The following is a 17,326-nucleotide window of genomic DNA, read 5'->3' as shown; positions in this document are numbered from 1 at the left end:
TTAAATAAAATCTGTGTAAATGTTATAGAAAACAAGGTTTTTTAAGTGAAATGTGAAAAGTGGACGTTTCTACACGAAGTGAGTGTGTTTTGACCCTTTTGGGGCTTCCATAGTTCATGGACTAGCGTGCTTGACTCCGGTATTCAGTGCCGTAACAGATTAAGTTAATAAAGTGTTTTGCTCCCGACAACTTGTGAATATAGCGTGTATTTATTTCTTTATTATGCAAGTGCATCCCTACGACGCTCAGTTATATTATTTTAACAAACCGCAAATGAACAACGGTGGCAAGTCCGACATTAAAACGTTGGTTCTACCAGTCAAGTCTCAACATGAACTAGAATTTGAGTTAACGGCACTATTTTTTTTAATCGCGTTAAATTGAGATTGTGTTAATGCGTTATTATCGCGTTAACTTCGACAGCCCTAATATATATATATATACTGTATATACGTATATATCAGTGGCGATTTCTCTAAGACTGCAAGGGAAGCTCAGCTTCCCCTAAAATGTCCAAAACTAAATGGTCAAATATGTACAGTTGTGTTAACATTTCATTGACTACAAATGCGTTAGAACACGTATATCTCGAAGACGTTCAGAATCAGCTACTTATCACAAATCGACTCGATTTTCTTAACTTAACTCATACATTCCCGTAGCGTCATTGCATTTGCCCGCAGAAGCTGAGCGTCTCTTCATTTCTATGGGACTGCGTTGAGGTTTTTTTTATGCTCCGAAACTCGCCAGTCATTGGATAAATGCCTCGATTTTGTCCCGCCCCCCGGACGCTGAGCATCTCTGGGGGTGAATGGAGCTGTGGGCGGGTCTGGACGCTGAGCTTCTGCAAGATGATTGGAGGATCAGTGGAAAGGCTGAATCACGTTTTGATTGACAGCTAGTTTGAGCACTACACCGTCACTTCTCAAACTCAAACTCAAAAGAAGCTTTATTGGCATGACAAATAGGGACATTCGTATTGCCAAAGCAATACACTTCATTAGTCACTTAATCACTGGGAGCTTCAGTCCCATCGCGGATTCTGCGAGTGAAGTCGAAAGACAAACTGCAACCCATTTCAGGCCATTTTCTTGTAAAAGGAACAGAGGGCAGAATTTATGTGTAAATAAATTGACAAATGTTATGATGTAAGCCGACAATGAGCTTCCCCTCTTTGAAAGACCAGCAGCCGCCACTGATATATATATGGGGTACTCTTGTAGAGTGTGTTACCTTAAAGTAACACAATATCCTAATGGCAATCATAATTGTTTAAAATTCGAATAAAATTTATTATACAGTAGTACATACTGATATTCAGTCGCCTATTTTAAAATTCCTGCCATTTAAAACTGAAATAATAAACTCTTTTTACAAGTTTTTGGTCTAAATGTTACCCTCAGATAACTGTACTATTGTAAAACGTGTCATAGTGTAAGCATGTTTCAGCAAACATTATATCAACAATCTATCTAAGGAAACTATCATAACCCTCTTCCAAACCCTTTTTGTAGTAACATTCTGAACTTTATTACAACCAACACTATCAAACCTGTCTAGGTTAATTTGTAGAGATTATGACTGCTATGCTTTTAAAAAGTATATAAACCTTTAAATCACAGTGGTATTCATAAAGGTATGATGTTACTCCAAGCCAACAACTTCCACTACTTTATTATCAAATAAAGTACATAAAAATCCTATTATTGTGAATCATTTTTGCAGATTGTAAAATGACCGAAAAAGATGTTTACAGGTCAATGTTTTGAGAGAGATGAAGGTGAACCATGTGATAAAGGCCACAAAAGTGGCAAATACACTGTTACTGTTTCCTAAATAATGTATCCTAAATCAGGGTTGCTTGAATTAAAATGTGTGATTATGTCTGATTTTTTTTTGCGACTCAGGCAACACAAGCAATGTATCTTACGCTCTCTTTAATTTATATAATGTAACATAAAGCCTCCACAAGGGGGCATTCGTGTATAAGTTTATTTAATTATCATTATTTTCTCTGCGATCCATTTTTCCATTATGGTGTATTGTGAGTGTAAATAGCCAATAATTGGTATTTTACCTAGAAGCAACACTGTACTATAGTGTTAAGATGACTGCATTTTATGCCAGGGTAGAGAACATTTACAGCATTTCCCATCTGGAATTGTGACTGAATACAATGTATGCAAATAAGAGTAAAGAGCCTTGTTTAGAGGCACTTTGGCAGTGGCAGGGCCTGAACCAGCAACCTTCTGATCACTAGTCCAGTGCCTTAACCCCCAAGCTACCACTGCTCTTGAAACACTATTTCTTTGTTTTGTGTACCATCTGTGTATTTTAATAGCTTACATATTTGTTTATGTTCATTTATGGTTATTGACTATTTTATGTACTACACAACATTTCCTTGTAGCATGCATCTCCTAGCAGGCTTCAAGCACAGAAAAACTGTGTTAAATTTGAATCAAATGACTGATGAGGCCAGTTTTACCAATTTAAGGTAACTTAAGCTTTGTGATATGGTGCATTAACATGTTGCAAGTAGCCATTGTATGATGTGCAAATTGTGTTTGTAAAGAGATGCACAGTCAGCAACAATACTCACATAAGTTGTGGCATCTGAACAATCCTTGATTAATATTTGGTGGCCAATTGTGGATATTTGATCCAAAGGTGCATTATTTTATGCACCTGCTGCCCATAATGATGAATTTACAATGCTTAAGTGTTCCTAAAACACAAAAACCTATAAAGCCATGAGCCAATTTTGGCTTAATGTGGACAAATATATTGACAGGGTGACCTGGCTCAGTTAAATTTGGAAACCACTTTTATAAGCTTTTAAGTATTGGTCAGTACTCAAAGATATCCTGAGTCGTTAACTCTCTGGAGTAAGGTGATGCAGAAAATTCACAGGAATAATAATTGATGTAACATAATTTGAACTGGGTGATTATGTGAAAGATGTGTGTTGTGCCAGCCAACAGACTCCTGAATGAAAAAAAAAAAAAAAAAATCAGGTCAAGAAAATGAGTGGACATTTGCATTCATTTTTAGAATTTACCAGACTTTGGGAACTAGGTTGTGTTAGGGAATTGCCGATATAAATGGCTATGAATGCATTAACAGGTGATAACAGATCTGATTAATAGTAATTCAAATGTTTGCTTTAGAATGATTAAACAAGTAAGTGGAGTTCAAAGACTTTATTGAAAACATACACATGAAGACCTCTAAGGTTTTTTAAAAGAACCTTAGCAAGTCATGGTCAGGATGGAGAAACTGAAAGCTTTAGGTACTGAACTCAAAACACAACCATTTTGGCATTATCATAAGTTTTCCTAGTCATCTGTGCAGAAAACAAAATGCCAGCCGAAAACTTCTACACAAGTTCCATTACATTCAGCCTTTCACCAATTGAGGCCACCCAAAAACTGCTTAGTTTAAGGGCAGGTTTCAAGTACAACCATTTTTCAAACCTATCTGCCTGACATCAAAATAGGTTGTGCATTTAATACATACTTAAATATAAGCAGGTAGAAGTTTTCAAATGGAGTTAAATGACTGCAGTAGTGTTCAGACGACTAAGAATAACATAATATAAAAGGGTAAAATCAGAAGTATGTCTCACTCTCAACCCACACAAATGTCCTACTAAAGAAGAAATGCAACATGCAGGCTTAAAAGCCCACTGCAGCAAGTGGAGGACAATTTCATTTATTTGCATGGAAGTGCTTGATTCAGAAACAAAGCAAACTGCAGCAAAACAAAGATGAATGAAAAACAGGCATCAAGGAAGAAGGGGGGACACCATTGCAATGGTTACTAAAAATGGTTGTTTTTCTTGTGGTCTTTGAACACATCCCTTCCCATCCAGAATTCCCCTGCTGGTTAAGATTTAAGGCCAGATTCCTCTGATATTCCCTCATCCCTGATGTGAACATGAACAGGACTTTAGGCCTCCAGCTCCAGTCCCAGCCCCAGCTTATGGCCACCAGCATTGATGCTCTTTCCATCAACCAGGGCAGACAGAGTCAGCTTAACACCTGCACAAAATGATTAGAGTAGCATTTTAATACACAGCAATAGATCTGAGGAGTTAAGAATCAGGTTTATCAAAACTGTTTTACACACTGATTATAGAAATGGTCTCTGTAATAAACAGCCTATGATAAAACGTAGAAAGACTGTTTGGACAGAATGAATCTCTAACCTAAACTGTAATTTAAGGTAGTTATTAATGTGGTAATTTCTTTAGCCAGCATGTTGAAATGTACTGCTATAAAATAGCATACAAATAGAATTTACCACCTTAACCATCAATATCAGAATAAAGCATCAGGTATAAACTCTCTTTTAAGTACAGTATCTTTGTATTTTAATGTAAAAAAAATCAAGTGGTGTGACTGTCCCACCATAAGAAGCAGCTACATGTCAATACATTGTTTCTAAATAAAATAGTAATCTCCAAGTGCTCTTTTGGAGGTGTGAAATGATTTTTCAGGTTCCGTTCATCATGCCTGGTGCAGAATATTTAAGTAATGATTAAACAGTCTTACATATTGCTGAATAACAACTCTACTATACCTGGTCTCAGAGTCTGTGTGTATCCAACACCAACAAGACTGGTATTGTTCACTTTGGCCTGCAAGAAAGAACAATGAACAATTTATTCAATTCAGAAATATCTTTAAATAATATAATGGTTACACATAAACCAGTATGTTCTTATATATACGCACACACATTATACATTGTTTTCATTAAGAGACGATACATTATGGTTATTAATAAAAGTGGATCTCTATTTAAGGTCACTTAATTACTTTGAGTAACTCGGAGTTAAAAGCTTTTCTACTCACACTAATGGAGGCATCCTTGTCCAGCTGGTACTTGGCTGCAATGCCGAAGCGTGTGCTGTTGTTGCCTGCAGTCCAGGCCAGGTTAACTGCCGTCTCAAGCTTATCACTCACTTTTTGGTATATAGAGCCACCAAACTCTGTGCCATCGTTACTATAAAAAGGTTAAAAAAAAGCTAATTTAAAGGAGAGAAAATGAATAAACTACTTTGCAACAAGCTTTTATTATTCATATAATAAATTTAAGCTTTTCCATAAAACATCGTTTTCTTCTTTTTATTTATTTATAAGGATTTTAACGTCATGTTTTACACACCTTGGTTACACCCATGACAGAACAGGTAGTTACTCGTTACACAAGATTCATCAGTTACAAGTTAATGTCAAACACAGTCATGGACAATTTTGTATCTCCAATTCACCTAACTGCATGTCTTTGGACTGTGGGAGACAACCGGAGCTCACAGAGGAAACCCACATAGAAATGGGGAGAACATGCAAACTCCACACAGAAAGGACCCGGACCGCCCCACCTGGGGATCGAACCCCGGACCTTCTTGCTGTGAGGCAACAGTGCTACCCACTGAGCCATCGTGCCGGCCGTTTTGAGGTGTAGAACCTTAAAAGTTAAGACCAGCCTGTCTTAAAAACACTAGATGGGGGTCATTTAGATGTTTTTTGGCAAATGCAAGACAAGCCTTTGTGTCTTTTTCGTCAGCAGCAATTTGCACCTTGCAACTCCCCCCATGAATGCAATTTTTGCCCAGAGTCTATATTAAAGAATCCTGGACATTGACCTCAACTGAGGCACGGGGGGCCTGCTGTTCTCTAGATATTTTTTCTGTTTTCTCCTGGATGGATCATTGATGCGTTGAAAGTAAATTTTGGGTAGGCCGGCCACTCCTGGGAAGGTCCACCATTGTTGCAAGTTTTCTCCATTTGTGGATAAGGCGCTCACTGTGGTTTACTGGAGTCCCAGAGCCTAAGCAATGGCTTTGTAACTCTTTCCATCTGTATTTAAACCTCTTCAGAATGGCATACTTTTCTGTTTTTTGAGACATTTTAGCCAGCTTCACATAGATTTAACAGGTATGGCAGTAATCATGTCAAGTAAATTTTGTTAACTGGTTGATTAAGTAGCCAAGGAACCAAATACTATTAAGTCAAAAACATTGTGTTAAATCTGTCTAATATTGAAGTTTTTCTGTTTAAGTAATTTATTTGAAACATAAGTGTGACACAAGCAAAAACAAGCAAATACTTTTTCAAGCACTGTATACATGTTTAAATAGAATACATTTGGTTTCCCAAGCATGATATATTTAAGGACATTCTCTTGGTAAAGCCAGAGTATGTATTAATGTGCAGCATATACTGAGAAAGATTACAGCTGGAAACCAGTAAAAACAAATCCAGGAACACACAAGCCCAAGAAACAAAAGATTTTAGATTTCTAATTAACCAACTTGACTGATGGAAGAAAAATTCGGCTGAACACAAACCTAATAACTATTTTGGAATGCCAACGATCTGTTTTGAACACAACATACTTAAACTTTGTTCCAATATTTATAATGCCCCGACAATGAGCGAGCACTGGAATTCCTGAGCAGTGCTTAGGGTTTTATTTTACACTCGAGGGCTGTAAAATGCAGCCGAGTTTAAGATCACAGTACACACATCAGTAAAGCCTATGGTGCTTAGAACCTTATAACTAAACCCAATAGTTTCTATACCACTCAGTAACTTAAAAGTGCAGGTGCTTTGTCCCAAATTGCACCCAGAGGATCATGGTTCCTTCTCCAAGTGCCGACAGTGTTGAAAAACTTCTACAGAAACCATTATTCACTAACAAAATCTGCTTATCATAGAAGACAAAATCCAGAAAAATAAACATCCATAAATTGATGTCTAGCAATTCTACAAAACCTGTGCATATCCATTTTCTACCAAAAAATATGTTTATGTATCAAGTCAGCATTAGGAGGCTTTTACACTACAAGCATTCTGTGCCTTGTTTATGGCAAGGCTGGGTGAATATTACTGCCTACCACAACATTTAAGCCTTTCCAGATGTTCAGCGAAACTGCTTTCTGCTGGCTGTGCCACTGAGAAGGAATGCTTGAAAAAACAGTAAATGCAATATCGACTGACAGTACTGATAGTTTATTTACATTTAGTTTGGTTAAGAAATGTATTTTAGTTAAAAACAAGAACATTCTTGTGAGATGAAAACCCAACAAAAGAATAAAGTAAGTTCATTAAACTTTGTCTTGTTAATCTTGGGGCGAAGACATCATCCTGAAGAGCTATAAAACCATGGCAAGCGATCCCAGAAATACACTTGATATTTAAAATGCAACCCTGTTTCCCCATTCCACAAGTTACTAGCAGTCATGCCATCAAAGTGTCACGATAGACTGAATTAAACTGTTCAGGGTTTTGTGAAATTGTGAGAATCAGTTTCTCTCCATGTCTGTGCTTTGCCTCTGTCTACATTATGTTAACAGTTTGTCTCTCAGGCAATGCGTTAAAAGGATCTGCAGCAAACAGGGTCAAAAATCAAACAGATCCAATTGAACTTGGGTTTAGTGCAGTGGTTCTCAAACTTTTTCTGTCATGCCCCCTTTGGAAGATGAAAAATTTTCATGCCCCCGTTCCAACAAGATGCTGACAAAAATAGGCCCATCAAGATCATGAATGTTTCTTTCACCTTTACTTCAGTAATTTCTGTTGTACTTGACTTTAGCAAACCACTTTTTGACATATCACTAAACTGCTCCTTCAATCAGTCTATTTCAAAAATAAAAAAATGAAATAAAATTTGCAAACAAAGATAACAAAGTTGAATCTGTGCAAAAAAAGTAATTTGTAAGGGTTCAAGTCTTATCAATGTACTAGTAGCTGTTTTTCTTTTTATCCCTGTCAAATACCTCTCTATTCTGTAAATCTAGACCAGGGGTGTCCACACTTTCATGTCCTGAGATCTACTATTTCAGTCTACAAGTCATCACCATCTACTTTTTAAGGTTGGCCTCATTATTTTTCTAAACAGCTTTGAAGCTTTTTTAAATGCGCTTTAGTTCCTATATTGATATTCAGCTTTACAGGGTATCACAGTGACCTTATTCTGATTATTTGCTCTAAATGGTATCAGTCAGGTTTATGTAGTCTGGACAGTAGCTGCTGATACCATTTCTTAAGAAGTTTTTCAAGTGTTCATCAGTAAGAGTGGACCCATATTTAGACTTAATTCTTTTCATGTGGGAAAAGGCTGATTCACACAAGTAGGTTGATCCAAAAAAGCTGAGGCGTAGTTATGGTAACAAACCACAAATTAAACAAACAGTGGCCACATTTCATGTCAGTCACGCTGACCTGTTTGAATGAGGCGCGATCTACCAGCGTGTACTGTGCGATCGAAGTATTGGGCACAGCTGATCTAGACTCTGTCAGAATGAATACTGCTAACCTGAAAGCACGGTTTGTTTATTGTCCACCGTGAAAAGATTCCGACGTTAAAACATTGGTTCTGGCCGCTCAGGTGGCGCAGCGGTAAAAAGAGACGCGCTGCAACCATCGAATCCAGCCTTGCTTTACCAGTTCGAAGCTGAGTGGCTATATGAGCAACGATTGGCCGGTTGCTCATATGGGGGTTGGGACAAAGAACCGGATGTGGGTCTCTCTCTGTCAGAATGCGATTGCGTTCTCTGCCGGCTGATTGGAGGCGCTTACACAGAGATGGGAGAGGGTGCCCTTAGGGTGTGTCTCTCCGCATGCAACGCTGGGTGGCGCCAAACTCGTCAATGTGTGGGTGGCAAAGATGCATCTGGCTGCTGCTCGTGTTTCGGAGGGGATATGGGTTAGCTTCAATCACCTCCGTCAGGGCAGGGTTCGGCATAGACAGAGAGGAAGCACGATGCTAATTGAACAATTGGATGCGCTAAAAGGGGAGAAAAAGGGGTAAAAATGTAAAATATATATATATAAAAAAAACATTGGTTCTGCGCTTCATTTCTCCGCCAGTTAGATGTGCTCCCCTTGTCATGCCTCTGCGCCCCCCTGGGGGGTGCGCCACACACTTTGAGAAACGCTGGTTTAGTGGCAAGGAGTAAAAACCAAGCGTCAAAGCAGCAAATATGTACAGTGCTTGACACTCTGTCTTTTTGAATCTAGTATTTGCTGCAGACCTATGATGTGTTTGTTATTATTATAATCATTAAAATAGACTCACACAGCTATGCTTACCAGACAGTACTTAATGAAATGCTAATCTAAACTCTGAGCTGTAAACTTACACATTGGTGTGCAGCTGGAAGTCACCGGTCTTGTAGCCCACTGCAAAGTTGTTCTGGGTCATCTTGGATTTGGCTGTGTCAAAAGACATCTGGTATCCAGCGAGCCATCCCTCATAACCAACCACTCCAGCAGCATGGATGGTTGGGCCAGCAAAGTCAAAGTCAACGTCACAGCCCAAGTTGACATATTCCCTTTTGTAGGCAGTCTTGACTTTTCCACTTTTCTTGCTATTGGAACAAAACAGCATTGCATGTTGGATTAACATTTATCATTAATTTTCTAATATTTCTCATTACCCAAGATAAGTGAACAAAAAAAAAAAATATCAAGGCACAAGAAAAGCCAAAGCAGGTCAGAAAGGAAACAGCGCATTACCGCTGAAACAGAGAAAGTGCCCTGAACTCCCTGACCCGATTGTATTATAACCTACAAACGAGATTTCAACACACTTATTAATAATCAGGAGGAACGCTGAAAAGAATGTTTGATCATGTTGGTGGACAGAACAATGGATCTCTTTCACGGTGCACCATAAATCATGCCTTACATTTGCCTGTGGTCAGCAAAATGCCTGCTATTTTAGCAGACCAATGAATTTAGCCCGAACTTTGAGAAAATGCTGTAGCTGTATTTTTTAGATTAAATCTTATTTTTCCACATTTTTAAAAGGCAATCCCTCAAAGCTTAGTCTTGGAAATGTCTAGGCTAAAACAGTGTTACTGAACTGCAGTGAAATATTGATGATAATGTTTGTGGTGTTAATGAGACATGCAATTCTGTATTTACTCTATGGTAATCACCTAGAGGAAAAATATCAATGATCTAAATTAAGAGACAATGTTCAGGCTTTGCTTGGTATCTGAATTTTTGACAATGTGCAGCATCATGCAAACAAAAAGTCTGATAAATGCTCCATCATAGTACTCACACTGCCTCTTTTATTCCTCACCTTTCTTTTAATAACTTTGACAGTACGAATCAATGGGAATGCATTAAATTATGTTTGTTCACCTGCCTTGCATCCTCCGAGAGATAAATTAGCAATAACTGAAAAATACTGGAATGCACCAATTTAGGAGACACAGTCAAAATTGGGTTCCAGAATGCAGAAAAAGCTATACAGGACAGTTTAGCTGATTGAAGTGGGTCTGGACAGCAACCAACTATGCTGGATTATAGCTGAATGGTATTGTGGATAAAATACTAGTTCTACAACATAATTCAATTAAAGGCAGTTTTTTTTCTCAATTACTATTATTTATGAATTATTATTATTATTATAATTCTTCAGATTAACAAAATCTATACAAACTCTTTTTATGTGAAATCTATTTTATTAACCAGCATAAACCAGACATAATGAAATGCATCAGGCCATGGTAATATATTAAAGACTGGAATTTTGGCATAAATGGCATTATGAATGAGACCACAGACTATCATTAGCTGACCCAAGCAGACCTTACTAAACAGACATTTAGGGATTAGACATGATCTATATTTTCATGCAACAATGAAGCTACCCCAAAGAGGCACTGACATTCATCAATGCATGTGAGCCAGGGATCTATGAGCTCAACACTGTTGTGTAAATAAATTACTTTCTAGTTCTTTTATAAATATGGTCAAAGTTCTAACTGGTCAAGAAACTTACCCAGTGTTTGGTGAAAAAGTTGTATCAAAAGTCAACTTTAGCCCCTTTGCAATCTACATAGAGATAAAGAAAACATGATATTAAAACATCAATTTACTTTTTACTTTAATAAAAAACACTTCAAATCACAAACACTCAATTTAATCTGTAAATCATACCTGATCTTCAATGGTGATCTCGGTGCCCAAAGTGTTGTCAGTGTTCCACTTCTCCGTAAAGGTCAAGCCATACTCTGACCTCTTGTATTTGGTTTCCAGGCTGCCCACCACTTTGCTGGTGTCAGTGTTGGATGAACCTGAAGTCTTGAACTCCTGCAGAGGTAACACAAAAAAGAGGAATTGTAAACACCATAATAATTTTAGTTGAACAGTCAGATTGCCAACAATACTAGCCAATTGGTGATGCCAATCATAAACTAATAAACAACCATTATTTGACAATGGTTAATATACAAGCTATGTCAACCTATTAAAATATCAAACAGTAAGTTTTATGTATTTGGTATATATACTAGATGGAAAAATAACAATGTACAGTGAAAAGCAGTTACATGAACTGAGCTAGTATAGATAGTAGGGATGTAACGATACACTCTACCCACGATGCGATACGATTCACAATACTGGGGTCACGATATGATTTTTTTCCGATTTTTTAAACAAAACGAAATTGAAGACAAATGATGACGTTTCCTTTTATTACTTCTATCTAAAATAAAATACTGTATTTGTGCTTATATTTAAATGTATCTAAATAATGAATGCCCTTTTATTTCTGAGATAGGTGCAAACTATGCAAAAAAAAATGCTGCAGATTTCCCTTATTGTGTAAAAAAAAATATATATAGCGCCAGCGCCCTCTGCTGTTTAAAGTGAATATCGATTCATCTTAAATGAATAACCGATTCAAATCGTGGCACATGCATCGTTACATCCCTAATAGATAGCACTTGGTACATTTTCAAAAGTCAGTATTAAGCACAAATTGGGTGAAAATGAAACATGCTAAATAAATAAGTGATGCAATTTGTTTAGAAACACTATTTTCACATTAGTTAATAACAGTCTGCCTTACACTGGTGCACAAAGAAGAATGCTAGGAATGTAAACAATGAACCGGTTGACTTAACTGACAATAGCATTTATCTCAGGCTGTCAGTTCTGTTTCTTTTTTGTTGTTGTTAAAACTAATTGTTTTAGAGCTTTAAACAAGACTGTATATAAGACAATGACAGCCTAAATAAAAGCAAATTACAATGGTAAAAGTCCAGTTTATTCACTGATGGGAAAAAAGAGGTTATCTAGTAACTGACCCTTTAAGTAATTATGGATAGAGGCGAATACTTTCCCCCACAAAATATCAGTTAAGAAATTTGAAAAATACTGAATTTGGAATTCTAATTTAGAATTTATTTAGCACAAAATGAGAGAAATGAAACACACTAGATAAATAAGTGATGATGTTTGTTTAGAAACACTATTCCCAACATTAGTTAATAACAGACTGCAGAGACCAAGCCTTACACTGGTGCACAAAGAAAAATGCAAGAAATGTCTACAATGAACCAGTTGACCTATTACTGACAAAGAAATCAGTGTTTAAATAATGACATCGGTTAAAATAGAGCTGATGCTTGATTCCAATTAATAGTGCAGAAGCTCCACAGAGAAAGAGCGCCAATTTGAATCGACCCGGATGCATGTGCCAGTTCTGCTTACAGATGCAATCATTTAATCTTTTAAGGAAAACTTTCAGCGTTAACATTATGAACAGTGAAACTACTACACATTTCAATAAAAAAGCGAGCTTGTATGGAGTCTGAGTGCATGTTAATCTTTGCACATGTGGATGTGTGTAAAATGACAGTATAAGGCCAGTATAGCCAGTATAAGGCTAAAATGCCTAAAACATCCTTCTAGAACAGCAGTCCCCAACCTTTTTTGCACCACGTACCGGTTTCATATAAGATATAATTTCACGGACCGGCGGGGGAGGGCGGCTTTAATTATACTGCTCACAAATTAAGTAAAATGAGCTTTTAATCGCTGCAATGAGACGGTGCTTCCACCTAGGGGTGATACGAAACAATAACACCCAAAATATAAGCATTGAAAACAATCTCTAATTAATTATTCTTTCTGTGCAGCCCAGTACCAGTCCGCGGCCCAGTGGTTGGGGACCACTGTTCTAGAATATATCCTAATAATAGGAATATACTTAAGAGTCAACTTTCAGAAAACATCATCATAACATGTTACTACAACCAGATGGATTCAACTTCACTTACCACTCCACTGGCTGATTTGGTCTTGACATCCAGCTTGACCAGCCCAAAGCCTGTTTAAAAACACAGCAATTACAAATTATAACAAGGAACCCAGTCACAAAATCACAGCCAACATGCATCTTCAAGCAGACATTACCATATCCCTTGTTGAAGATGTCCTTGGCAGATTTTCCAAGATCGGCGTATGCTGGGGGGACTGCCATTCTGTCTGCAAAAAAACACACAACAACAGTGTTCAAGTAAACATTAGCCTTACACAGCTCTAAGCAACCATACCCAGGCAGCAAAGAACTAAAGCATTTTAACTGAATACTGGCACAAATTCAAACAAAATGGGCATGGCTAAATGTTTGTTCTGCTCTAACTCCTGTGTCTCTCTTATAGGCTCACTCCTATCAGCGTAACTGCCTCTCTAGGTTTCATTTAGCTGGATGAGCTAATCTGACCTGACAGATGACCACACCTTTCTGACTCACTGAATGCAAGGAGTGTTTGAACAAACTACTAGCACTCCATGATGGCTGGGCATGGTTTACAATAGCCACACTGCACATGTAAAAAGTCAAACTTACTATAATAAAATTGTGTTTTTTGCACAGCTTAATGTATTGGTTTAATTTTCCTTACATACAAATACTATTAATACCAACAGCCTAATTAGGTGGTGAGTTAAGTAAGGTTGGAACTTGATTGATTTAAGTGCCATTACTTTAATTACAAACACCTTAATCTACCTACCGATGAGTGACCATATGACTTTGCTCAAATGAGGCTGCCATTCTCCTGAGGAATGAATGGTGCCATGTTAACTTACTATTGCACAAACTGCAAGATTCTGTGCTTGTGCAAATATATATTTTGCAATTTCAACTCTTATTCTGCTGAACAAAACGCAGTAATAAAACCACTAAAGAAGTTGTATTCAACATGACGGCACTAACTGTATTAAGAAATTACTAAAAGCAATTCAAATAATTATAAAGGCAGACCAAACATTTTATGTTGTAACTTTTATATAAGCCATTATGATGAGTTTTCCTCCAATATCACTAAGTATTAGTAAAATAGTGCAGGTTTCAATATGCAGTATTAGAGGGGTGAATAATAATAACTAAGATGCAAACCATAAGGTAGAAAACACACTTCTTTTAACAGTAAGGTAGAAACTATGCTTACTAGCTGAAACTAAAAAAAGTCTCCACCAGACTATTCGTGGGCATGGAGCCAACATGATCCATCCTGTCCTTGTCCATCATGCTTACACAGGAACAATTTCCTATCTTTAAACACCTATACAGTACTGTAGAAAGTATTTGTCTTCGGCTGTTTTTTCTGTTTAAAACTAATTGGTTCAGAGCTTTAAACAAAACTGTATATAAGACAATGACAGCCTAAATAAAAACTAATTACAATGCAAAAAGTCCACTTTATTCACTGATGAGGAAAAACTTATCTAGTAACTGACCCTTTAAGTAATTAAGGGTAGGGGTGAATACTTTGCACCACAAAACATCAGTTAAGAAATTTGAGAAATTCTGAATTTGGAATTCTAAAGTAGGTTTAATTGGACTAAAAAAGGCTTTGTGACAGGTGCTTTCAATATGCACATTAATGAGATATTGTAAGCAACATGCAGTACGCTAAAACATCTCAACAGGCAGCTTACTATACCACAGTCGAAAGAAATAAGAGGTTAGGCCTTTCTCTGTGGCACTGGGAATGGGAAACCACTGCTAACCAAGAGGAACATCAAGGCTCATCTTGTCCGTTGTCTGAAGTTGTCAAAAGTGAAACCTTTTTAGGACGCAGATCCTATTGCTCCTGGCATAAAGCCAACATAATTCTAAATTACATGGGTAATAAATGTATTGCATAACCTACCTTTAATAAATAAACTACTTCAAAGCTTCTGTTTCATTATGTCAGCCCTGTCTTGTATTACATTGTGTAGGATGTAGTGACAAATATGCAAAAATATCCCCAACACCATTATTAGGTTGCAGCCTACATTAACCTGTTTATTTTTTTTAATGAATGGGGTGTTTTCCAGGTTCATGTTCACATACATCTGAAAGTTCATGTTATTTGTGCCAACATCAGATACAATACATTACAAAAGTAAAAGACAAAAACGAAACAGCAAGATAAGAATGGCGACAAGGTTAAACCTGGAAGCCATCTTGGTCAAACAGCAAAGACTGCTCACGTTGGCATGATGCAACTGCCTCTGATCATGCTATTTCTTACAGGCTGATATTGCAATACAAGGGAGTCATTGAACTGGTTTGATTTACAATGATGTTTCTAAAGTTTACAACCTTTAATGCTAATCAAATCACAATCTTAACGTCAATTTTACGGTTAAGCCGGTTCGCATCCACACTGGATTGGAAGAGTAACGTGACACTGAATAGTAACTAGCTTACTAACCGCTTAGTACCTATTATTAGAAAGCTAGATTAGTTAGAAAACAACCAGAATTAAGAATATGCAGATTTTGGAAAAACGAAACTAGCTTTAAAATGTTTTGCATGTAGTTCCATGATTCCTCTGCAGCCGAGAATCAGGATCCTGTTCAGAACGCCACCTTTATGCTGAGTGAATTCAGTGATCACATTCGTATCTGCATAGTAACTTAAATGAACCAGAAACTGTAACAAAATAGTAGAAACATCACTGCGAGTATACATATTACACATGCCGGTTAGTACGGTACAACAAGACTTGTGGTGCAGCCACTGATTTTTTTTTTTAATTCGGTCACGTTAGCAAGCAGCATGCTGTCATTGACCGGCCATGAGCCGGTCTCTCAGATTTATCCCTACGATCGCACTGATAGATAATAGCGAGCTCTGACAGACTAATCCGTCTTTACTTCTTATTAACCTTGAACAATTCGCAACGCAATTTTCACAACATGAGCTCTCCAGCAAGCAAAGGTGACAGACTGTCATTAGCATAAGCTAACCTAGCCTGCTAGCTAGCGGCTAAACGTGCTAACGAAAGTATAAAACCAGATAACCCAAGCTCCAAAACCTAACATTTTATACAGATATGCAATGTAACCACACTCATACAACTTACCTGCTAGTATCTGGAGGTAGGGATTTGTTTGTATAAATGTAATAAACTTAACCCCAGCGCTGAAGGGCCGCGGTAAACAGCTCGGATTGGAGGGCGAACTGAAGGAGACTGTGCATCAAAGATATCCGTCCCTGTCTCAACGGACGCCCCTGCCTGATTTCCATTGCGCATGCGCCAAGCCTTTGCGCATGAACAGTAGAGACAGGCCGCAGGACTCGTGTTCAGTGAGTCATAGTAGAAATATTCTACTGGTTCCGCCAAAAGTCGGTTCTTTCTGGTACCAAACGGCTCTTTGTTTAGTAGCTTTGCTAGTTTTCCTCCAAACTTACCTGACACCTTTACACTGGTCGGGAATGGGGTGGTCCTGGCTTTACCAGGAAACTCAGGGTGCAATGAATGAGTAGTTCCTGGATAAAACACCAATCCATCCGCCCCATTTAAGATAAAGATATACCTCATTTGTCATATATACATATACAGTTGTAAAGTACAACGAAATTCTTTCTTCGCATATCCCAGCTTGTTTGGAAGCTGGGGTCAAAGCACAGGGTCAGCCATCGTACGGCGCCCCTGAAGCAGACAGGGTTAAGGGCCTTGCTCAAGGACCCAACAGTGGCTGAATAGCAGAGCCTGGATTTGAACCGCCAATCTTCCAGTTGCCCAAAGCTCTACCCACTAGGCTACCACTGTACCAACTCAAATTAACTCACCTATTCAAATTAAAGGGCATAAATAGCAGCCAATCCTCTTTGCACGTGTTTTATAAGGTGGAAGAAAACCAAAAAACCCTTGGACACAGCAAGAACATGCTAGATTACTCAGTACCAGCTGATTAATCAGCTGTGCCACTGTTCCCAAAAAATGTTGAAAAACCATTAATAATAATCAAAATAGTATTAGACTGGTGCTGGCATGGTGACTCGATGGGTAGCACTGTTGCCTCATAGCCAGAAGGTTCTGGGTTTGCTTCACAGATGGAACAGTCTTGGTCCTTTCTGTGTGGAGCTTGCATGTCCTTCCAGTGTCTGTGTGGTTTTCTCCCACAGTTTCCTGCCTTTTTCCCCAGTGAACTGTACCCACAGCAACCCTAAATAGAATAATGCAATGTTAAAACAGACAATGAATGAATGAACAATATAATGGTA

The 17,326-nt window shown here is 37.8% G+C and overlaps 1 protein-coding gene across 1 annotated transcript; it reads right to left on the bottom strand.

Annotated features, from left to right (window-relative positions):
* Positions 1-3,189: 3,189 nt before the first annotated feature.
* On the bottom strand, positions 3,190-16,306 carry vdac2 (voltage-dependent anion channel 2). Its single transcript, XM_062996092.1, has 9 exons — positions 16,182-16,306; positions 13,234-13,305; positions 13,098-13,147; positions 10,969-11,121; positions 10,811-10,863; positions 9,156-9,383; positions 4,861-5,011; positions 4,586-4,643; positions 3,190-4,044 (listed from the first exon to the last, which is right to left on the bottom strand). Exons 2-9 carry the CDS (start codon positions 13,298-13,300, stop codon positions 3,953-3,955), a joined length of 852 nt encoding a protein of 283 aa, XP_062852162.1. The 5' UTR covers positions 13,301-13,305; positions 16,182-16,306; the 3' UTR covers positions 3,190-3,952.
* Positions 16,307-17,326: the final 1,020 nt, after the last annotated feature.

The sequence above is a fragment of the Trichomycterus rosablanca genome, chromosome 5, assembly GCF_030014385.1.
Source record: "Trichomycterus rosablanca isolate fTriRos1 chromosome 5, fTriRos1.hap1, whole genome shotgun sequence".
NCBI lineage: Eukaryota > Metazoa > Chordata > Actinopteri > Siluriformes > Trichomycteridae > Trichomycterus > Trichomycterus rosablanca.
Note: the sequence above shows the minus strand (reverse complement) of the source record. Positions and strands in the feature narration are given on the sequence as shown.

Bases quoted from the DNA above. Each gene is read 5' to 3' on its own strand.
- vdac2 (XM_062996092.1), bottom strand. From the start codon at position 13,300: ATGGCAGTCCCCCCAGCATACGCCGATCTTGGAAAATCTGCCAAGGAC. The intron at 13,148-13,233 runs GTAATGTCTGCT...GTTTTTAAACAG, and splicing joins CATCTTCAACAAGGGATATG to GCTTTGGGCTGGTCAAGCTG. The intron at 9,384-10,810 runs GTAAGTTTCTTG...TTGTTCCAATAG, and splicing joins ACTTTTTCACCAAACACTGG to CAAGAAAAGTGGAAAAGTCA.